We start from the raw sequence: 8,229 nt of genomic DNA, 5'->3' as shown, positions 1-8,229 counted from the left end.
GCCAGATAGGAAGGAGGAAAAGCCGCTGCACAGCTCTTGCGTGACCTCTGCTGTCGGTGCTGCCGAGGGAGCTGGGCTCGGTGATGTTGACGGTGCGGGTACCACAGGGGGAGGATGGTGCGGGTGCCGCATGGGGAGGATGGTGCCGGTACTGCACAGGGAGGATGATGCGGGTACCACAGGATGAGGATGGTGCCAGTACCACACAGGGAGGATGATGCGGGTACCACAGGATGACGATGATGTCAGTACCGCACGGGGAGGATGGTGCGGGTACCACAGGATGAGGATGGTGCCGGTAGCGCACGGGGAGGATGATGCGGGTACCACAGGATGACGGTGATGTCAGTACCGCACGGGGAGGATGGTGCAGGTACCACAGGATGAGGATGGTGCCGGTACCGCACAGGGAGGATGATGCGGGTACCACAAGATGAGGATGGTGCTGGTACCACACAGGGAGGATGATGCGGGTACCACAGGATGAGGATAGTGCCGGTACCACACAGGGAGGATGATGCGGGTACCACAGGATGAGGATGGTGCCGGTACCACATGGGGAGGATGATGCGGGTACCACACGGGGAGGATGATGTGGGTACCGCACGGGAAGGATGGTGCTGGTAGCACAGGATGAGGATGGTGCCGGTACCCCAGTGGGTTTCCGGCAGAGCTGGAGAAATGCAGCTCTGCCCACACAGCCACGGAACGTTTCTCTCCCCATGGTTATTTATATGTACATGTGTGTATGCTAATGACTAATTCTATATGGAAATTTTCTGTCATACATCACTGTATATTAAAAATACAGCTCTCTCTGTTGTATTATCTGTTGTATACATTACATAAAATAATAAACAGCTGCTAAATCTACACCTCATCTAAGAACACATAAGCACATGGGGCACGTGTATCGTATTACAGTGATCTGGGCTGATTGTGGGACTTGGTACCTGACAAACTTTGGTTCCTGTCACCCGAGGCGGGGTGAGGGCACTGATGGATGTGTATAGCCCCAGGAAAGTGGTTTACATCGTTTTCCTGTAAGCACACCTTTATATACCACTAAAATCTGTTTTGTAAATGGCAATATGATGAATTTATTAAGAATACTCTGCTAAATATGCTTTCTGAAAACATAATTATTGCATTTATAGCTATTTGTCCATATAGCTACACATGCACAGGGACACTTGTGCATACATGTTTTTATAACAGATACTTTGTGTGTAACACAGAGTTATATTAAACACAGAACTTTATGGTAATAAAACACCTAATTATGATACATAAATATAAACCTAGATTACTACGTTCTGCTAAACATGCTGTCTGAAAATATAACTGAATTTATACCTGGATCTACAATGGTGTATGTGTACATATACACACCATGCACAGATTGGGGTGTGTATGATGACAAATCTCTCTGTGCATAGTATACAGAATATGTCAAAACCAGACATTGATAGCAACAAAATCTATCTATATATTACAAGCCTATATTAGTAAATAGTGACAAATACACTATGTGAAATATAATTATTACATTTGTATCTATATGTAGATATACAGAGAGGGACTGAGCAGGACAGGCAGGGGATCTGACAGGCGGGTTTGAATGTCTCCAAAGTAGGAGACTCCACAACCCCCCTGGGCAGCCTGGGCCAGTGTCTGTCACCCTCACTGGGAAGAAGTTTCTTCTCAAATTTAAGTGGAACCTTTTGTGTTCCAACTTGAACCCATTACCCCTTGTCCTATCATTGGTTGTCACCGAGAAGAGCCTGGCTCCATCCTCCTGACACTCCCCCTTTAGATATCTGTGAACATTAATGAAGTCCCCCCTCAGTCTCCTCTTGTCCAGCTCCAGAGCCCCAGCTCCCTCAGCCTTTCCTCACACGGGAGATGCTCCACTCCCTTCAGCATCTTTGTTGCCCTGCACTGGACTCTCTCCAGCAGCTCCCTGTCCTGCTGGAACTGAGGGGCCACAACTGGACACAATATTCCAGATGTGGTCTCACCAGGGCAGAGTAGAAGGGCCATAGGATTTCCCCCAGCAATTGCCTGAAAAGGCCCAAGTTTGCCTTGCTGAAATCCAGGGTTGCAACTCTGCTTGCTATCCTGCTCCTGCCACATGAGACCCTGAACTCCACCATCTCATGGTCGCTGCAACCAAGCCAGCGCTTCAACCAGCCCCTCCTCATTAGTGAGGATGAGGTCCAGCAGTGCGCCTCTTCTAGTCGGCTCCTGCACCTTTTGCATCACAAAGTTATCGTCAAGGCACTGGAGGAACCTCCTGGACTGTGACCGGCCGAGTCGTCCTTCCAACAAACAGCAGGGAAGTTCAAGTCCCGCACCGCAACCAGGGCCAAAAAAACCCCTCTGCCCAAGCCCTGACACACCAAAGCAAGCACACAGATGAGAGAAGAAAAATTTAAAAGTTTATTAAACATTAAGAATAACAGACAAAAAATAAAATAAAAATTGGGCCAAACAGCACGCAGGATGCAATCCATTTCATCTCATACAGCTTGATCTTATGTGTTAAACTTGTATTTAAACAGATGCTGTCTTGTGGTGTTGCCAGAAATACAATGGTTGATCACTTGTTAGTTTTAATACTTTTTTTTTTTAATTTCCACTTTCACATAAAAAAGTCAAGAAAATAAAAATAATCTGCACATCTCTAGTGTAAATTACATGCAAAAATAGATTTAAAGCAGTGAGTGGGGTTATTTCAAACCCGCAGAGGCCAGAGATTCACACGTCAGGTCCCCCTCTCATGTCGAATCTCTCGCGTCTGTGGATTCAAGTCAGAACTTTATTTCCATGGTGCCAAGTTTAGCGCCTTTAGCACCACTCAGTAACAAAAATAATCCCCCCCGCCTCCTCTGCCCTGGGCTTTCCCACGGAGAGCCCCGCGCTGCTCGTGCTCACAAATACATGGCAAATTCAATCCATTTGTAGAGGGCATTCTTTTGTAAAAAGAAAGAAGTCACTAAGTTTCAGCAAAAAACAAAAAGACAAGCATTTTACCAATGCTTACGGTTTAATAGAGGTCAGTGAATTATTTAGACATACTATTAATTATTCTGCAAATATAGATATTTCTGGTTTTATAAAATTACAATTTCATATACCTACAAGCTCCTTCATGAGCAAGAAAGCCACCAGAGGTGTGCTGAGCCCAGCTATGCTGCCCTTGGGAACCGAAAATGAGCTAAACTTTCTTTTATTTATTTTTGATTGTTATTTGGGGGCACATAACCAGGTTTTTTCCCAAGTTTTAGACCACATATTTTGTCCTTGTATTTTTTTTCCAGGTCCCATGGTCAGCGCTGGGAGCCCAAGTCCCACCGGTTCCCCAGCAGCCCCAGTTCACCCAGCGCATCCCAGTCCTGGGGCTGCTGGAAACCCCCATGTTCCTCTGTGACCTTAATTAATAAATCTCTGATATCCAGCCTACAAAACCTACCGTCTCCCTATCTTCCCTGCCCAAAAGAAATTAAAGAATTATCTGTAAGTTTTTGTTTTTCCAAGCTGCCTTTTACATTTTAAAGAGAGATTTGCGGTGATGTTGCAACTCACCAGCGGATCCGACCAACCTCATGCACCCCATTCCTCCTGGTCAGGAATAATCACCATGATTACAACCTGTTGCAATTCCCTGTGTTGCCGCTAAAAGTGTGTCCTCAGCAGCAGCTGGTTGAGCCCCGCCGGGGGAAATATACAGTTGATTTCATAGTGGTGACAGCAGATGCACCGAGTGGTGCCAAACGCCGTCAGTCTCGTTTCGCTACCCGGGCGCCCAGCGGCTCATCCTGACCTATAGGAAATAACTTACAACACGTGAAACTTTGCTGCAGCACATGGAAATTCAGTTTGCTGAGTCAATGGTCCACAGGTAAGTGCTGCACGTTAAGGGATGCGGACAAGTCAGGGATGCTTGAGGAAAAATACTGGAAAAATGCCATTGATAAGAGGGTGTTTTTAATGCTGCACAAAAGGTTGAGTCCTTTGTAACAATCTCCTGAAGCGTGAATAATGATTTAATGGAATGAACCACCTTTTTATTTGAAAATAATGTCAAAACACTTAGAAAACTGTGAGCAAGACATGTAGCACCATATTTTCCTCACATGTCAATAACCGTGTGCAGTACGTACAACTGCATACACGAACAGAGCTATTTATTAGAAACAAATCAGCTGGAACCAGACTCTAGCAGCAGCAGCAGATTAGAAATTACGATGAGGTTTTCTTTGTGTTGTGTTATATTTTTCTGCCTTTAGAAAATATTGTATTGTCCAATCAAGAGTTGACTAAAATCCACGTTGTGCTTTGTCCCTATTCAACAGTTTATTTGTTTCTGATGGAAAATAATAAAGTGTCTCTTTTTCAGTAATATGGAACATTCTAGAAAGCCATATGACTTCCATAGGAATTTAATCTCCAGCACAGAACATGCCAGCGGTAGGCTTAAAATATTAAAGATTTTTTTCTTTAAAAAACAACAACCAACAACCCACTAAGCGTTTCCTTTCTGTACAATAATGGAGAATATATATCTTTGCTATATATTTCAAATATGGAATAGCTCTTTCTTTTTGCTATATATATGTCTTTCAAAATACATTGTCAGTATTTGTACTTGAAAAATACTGTACAAAACAAACATACTATAATTATTCTGTATAAACTTTATACATTTTATAATATCTATTCTTTTGGTCTATAGTAAACACTTAGATTGATTGGATTAACCACAGTATATGACAACACCATCCCCTCCTGAAATACACCAGTGTCTCTTACATTCATTTTTCAGAAGTCCACTTTATATTAGAACATACGCGTTCAAAGCAAATAGAGTTTAAAACAATAAAGTTCAGAACCATCAGTTCATGTCACACTCGAAACAACAATCACTAGCAAAAATGGCCTTTGCGAACCAGTGACGTCCTCTAACTGAATAAAAGTGATTTTTAAAACAGCAAGATATAATCCACAGAAAATATATTACAGAACATGGGAAAAACCAACTGAATTTAGGTATTTAAGTTTTAGTCACAAAATGGAACTCGAAGAAATGCAGAACTAACTGAAAACAGAAAAGCCCCTCCGATTTCGACATTGGATCTGATTCGATACTATTAATTTTGTTCCCGTTTCAACTAATTATCCTGCTTCTTACACATGCGCTCCCTTTAGCAGGGGTACAATTAGCATGCTCACGTTAACGTGTCTTTTACTTTTCGTTAAAGACGTTAAAAGTCCTGTTGGGTAGGGAAACCGTCCTACGTCCACTAGAAGACCCGGGCAGCATGCGCGCTAGCGTACACGGGATTATTGCTTCGGGTACGGGCAGTGCAAACACTCTGTGCTCTACCGGCCGTGCTCCCACCGACCTGGGTCCGAGAGGAAGGAACCTTAGGAGCTAGAGAAGCCGTGACGGGATCTAGGATGAGTACAGCGAACTCCGCCTAACAGCGCCTTAAATCTGAAGACGATTATCACCAAAACTTAAAATACAACAAAAGCGATCTATAAATTAATATCTCTGCAGTGTAGTACTAAATTATTATTTGTGCACTTTATTAGCATGTTAACTCTTCTGATTAGACATACTTAAACAATAGCTTGTTACTCTCCAAAAAAACTGAGATCTACATTTTTTTCTTTTTTCTTTTCTTTTTTTTCCTTTTTTTTTTTTTTTTTTTTTAATAATAATTTATACTGGGATCTTTCCAAGTAAATCAGGAGGATGGAACTGGTTACGATAACATAAAAACCCTAATCTGAAGCAGCACTGGAAAAAAAAAATATATATATAATAAAAAGCTTACTATGGCGGCTCTCAACAGTCCAGGTAAAAATGTGGCACCCTCTGAAGAGGGTTCGTAAAAATGGGAAGTGCTGAGATGCACACGCACACGCACGCAAGCGCACGCACACATACACGGACGTGTGAACACACATACGCAGGTACACGCACGCGCAAACAACAACAACAAAAATGACGTAAGTCAGTTGTTTTTCTGCTTCTGGTAAAGTGCTGAAGACAGAAAGGTTGGTTTGGGTGCGGTGCTATCGAACAGGAAACACATTGTCCATCTAGTCAAATGCCAACCCGCAACAAAAAGAAAAAGAAAAAAGAAAATAAACAAACCCACTCCCCCTCTCCTTGAATTTACAGGGGGCCGTGTCGAGCTTCGTACTTTGCAAGGACGTTCTTGCACTTGCCCAGCTCTTTCCGTAAGTCGGCCACCTCCTGGCGGAGAGCCGAGTTCTCCTTCTCCAGGAACGAGGCGCGGATGGCGATCTGGTTCTCCTTCAGCCGGCGCGCGTCCCGCGACCGCTTCGCAGCCATGTTGTTCTTTCTGCGCCTCGCCCAGTACTTGTCATCCTGCTCATTAAAGACAGAAAGACAGACAAAGACGGTATCAGATTTCAGCAAACTGAGCGGCCAGCAGGACCTGCTCTTCGCCACGGTCTGCAGACTGGTTATGACTTAACTCGGCACAAGTGACAGATTTACACGGCACAATCCATCCTGTCACAATGTTGGCACTAACCCCCTCATCCTCTCGACTGTGAATTCCTCCAAGGAAAAACGAAGCGATATGCCAGCAGTACAATCCATCTCCCATCCACGCTGACCTTGTTAGCGTATTCACCTTTGCATGTGCTGACTCTCTACTGGCTGCTGGAGCAGTACTAATTACCTCTTGCATGTGTGTCTACTAATTACCTCTTGCATGTCCCTCATCCCTTGGCTCCTCTTTCCCAGTCAACACAGAATCACAGAATGTCAGGGGTTGGAAGGGACCTGGAAAGCTCATCCAGTGCAATCCCCCATGGAGCAGGAACACCCAGATGAGGTTACACAGGAAGGTGTCCAGGCGGGTTGGAATGTCTGCACAGAAGGAGACTCCACAACCCCCCTGGGCAGCCTGGGCCAGTGTCTGATACACTCACTGAGAAGTTTCTTCTCAAATTTAAGTGGAACCTCTTGTGTTCCAGTTTGAACCCATTACCCCTTGTCCTATCATTGGTTGTCACCGAGAAGAGCCTGGCTCCATCCTCGTGGGTCACATTCTTGGTATCATCCATTTTGTCCACCGTTCAGCTCCTTTTCTCTGTTCAAAGCTCTTTCTCTACAGAGCCCCAGTGCACTCCTGTTTGCACCTTGAACAGTGAGTCGCTGGAAAAGGATTCCTTGGCACAACAAGGATGGCTGTTCTGGTACCAACCGCCAAGGGATTAGTGCAATAGGCTTTGACTGGGGAAGAAAAAAAAAGCATTTGCCAGAAATAGGTCCACTAAACTCTGAAGTTTCGTAAGCTGACACATCCCCAAAGCGTTAACACTCAAGATTTGCCTCTAGGAGGCATAGGTGCATAAATGGCTCTAAAGCTACTACTTCATTTCACCTGATTCTTCCACTCTTCAGTGAAGTAACCTTCAGTGAAAACAGCAGCTTCAATATTGCTTTAAACCTGAATGAAGTTCTAGGAATTTAGAACAGGTCAGTAAAGAAAAAAGTGGGCAGCATTTCTCACAAAAAGTGAAATTCAGTTCTCTGCAGAGGAAGCGATGCAGCCATTCAACCCTCAAACCCCCTGGTCAAGTTAAACAGCTCAAACTCCACCTCCCGCAGTCATCCCTCCGTTTTTATACGCTCACATTTGCTTGTGTGGCTCTCGGGTGTCACCAAGCACGGTGGCACAGCACCATAACCACTACAGGGACCCGGAGCCGCACGCTCCTCGCTGCACCGAGCGCACAAACGCTCCATCGCTCCTGCGTCTGCCAGCACGAGGCAGCCCGGGCCTGACACGGCTGCTCTGCATCTTCTCCCGCTGTTGCATAAAGACAAAGCAAGAGCAAAACGACTGCTGCAAGAACTCTACAACTGCTTCATATTAGCTTAATGAGGTGTGCAGCATTGATGATTTTGAGCCGCAGTATCTCTACACTGCTCTTCACCTGTATTTAGGTAGGACTCCCAAAAATCCTCTTAAAAACAAGCATGCAGCAAAAAGCTATGACCCAAATCTTGTTTATAATTTCCCATCTCATTCCACCCTATAAAAATCAGCTTTAAGCAATTCATTAGTGTGCCACCTAGGCTTCATCCATCTTTATTTTAACAAATTGCTATGGCAAATCCCTTAATCCAGGCCTGAAAGAGGTAAGGCTGGCATTTCAAAATCACATGCAACCCAG

General features: G+C 44.5%; 1 protein-coding gene across 2 annotated transcripts in view; it reads right to left on the bottom strand.

Moving 5' to 3' along the window:
- Window positions 1-2,419: 2,419 nt before the first annotated feature.
- HLF (HLF transcription factor, PAR bZIP family member) overlaps window positions 2,420-8,229 on the bottom strand; it is a gene marked incomplete at its 5' end in the record, with an annotated part of 34,075 nt that continues 28,265 nt past the window's right edge. The window contains 2 exons of one of the 2 annotated variants that reach the window (XM_082067135.1): window positions 2,420-6,114; window positions 6,219-6,409. In XM_082067135.1, the coding sequence (XP_081923261.1) occupies window positions 6,027-6,114; window positions 6,219-6,409 (279 nt within the window). In that variant the 3' untranslated portion in view covers window positions 2,420-6,026. Of the gene's footprint in view, window positions 6,410-8,229 lie in introns of both variants that reach the window. The other variant, XM_082067134.1, reaches the window with a different exon arrangement.

Source organism: Streptopelia decaocto, assembly GCF_964273445.1.
Source record: "Streptopelia decaocto genome assembly, chromosome: 16".
Lineage (NCBI taxonomy): Eukaryota > Metazoa > Chordata > Aves > Columbiformes > Columbidae > Streptopelia > Streptopelia decaocto.
The sequence above is the reverse complement of the archived record's forward strand: the minus strand, read 5'-3'. Positions and strand labels throughout refer to the sequence as shown.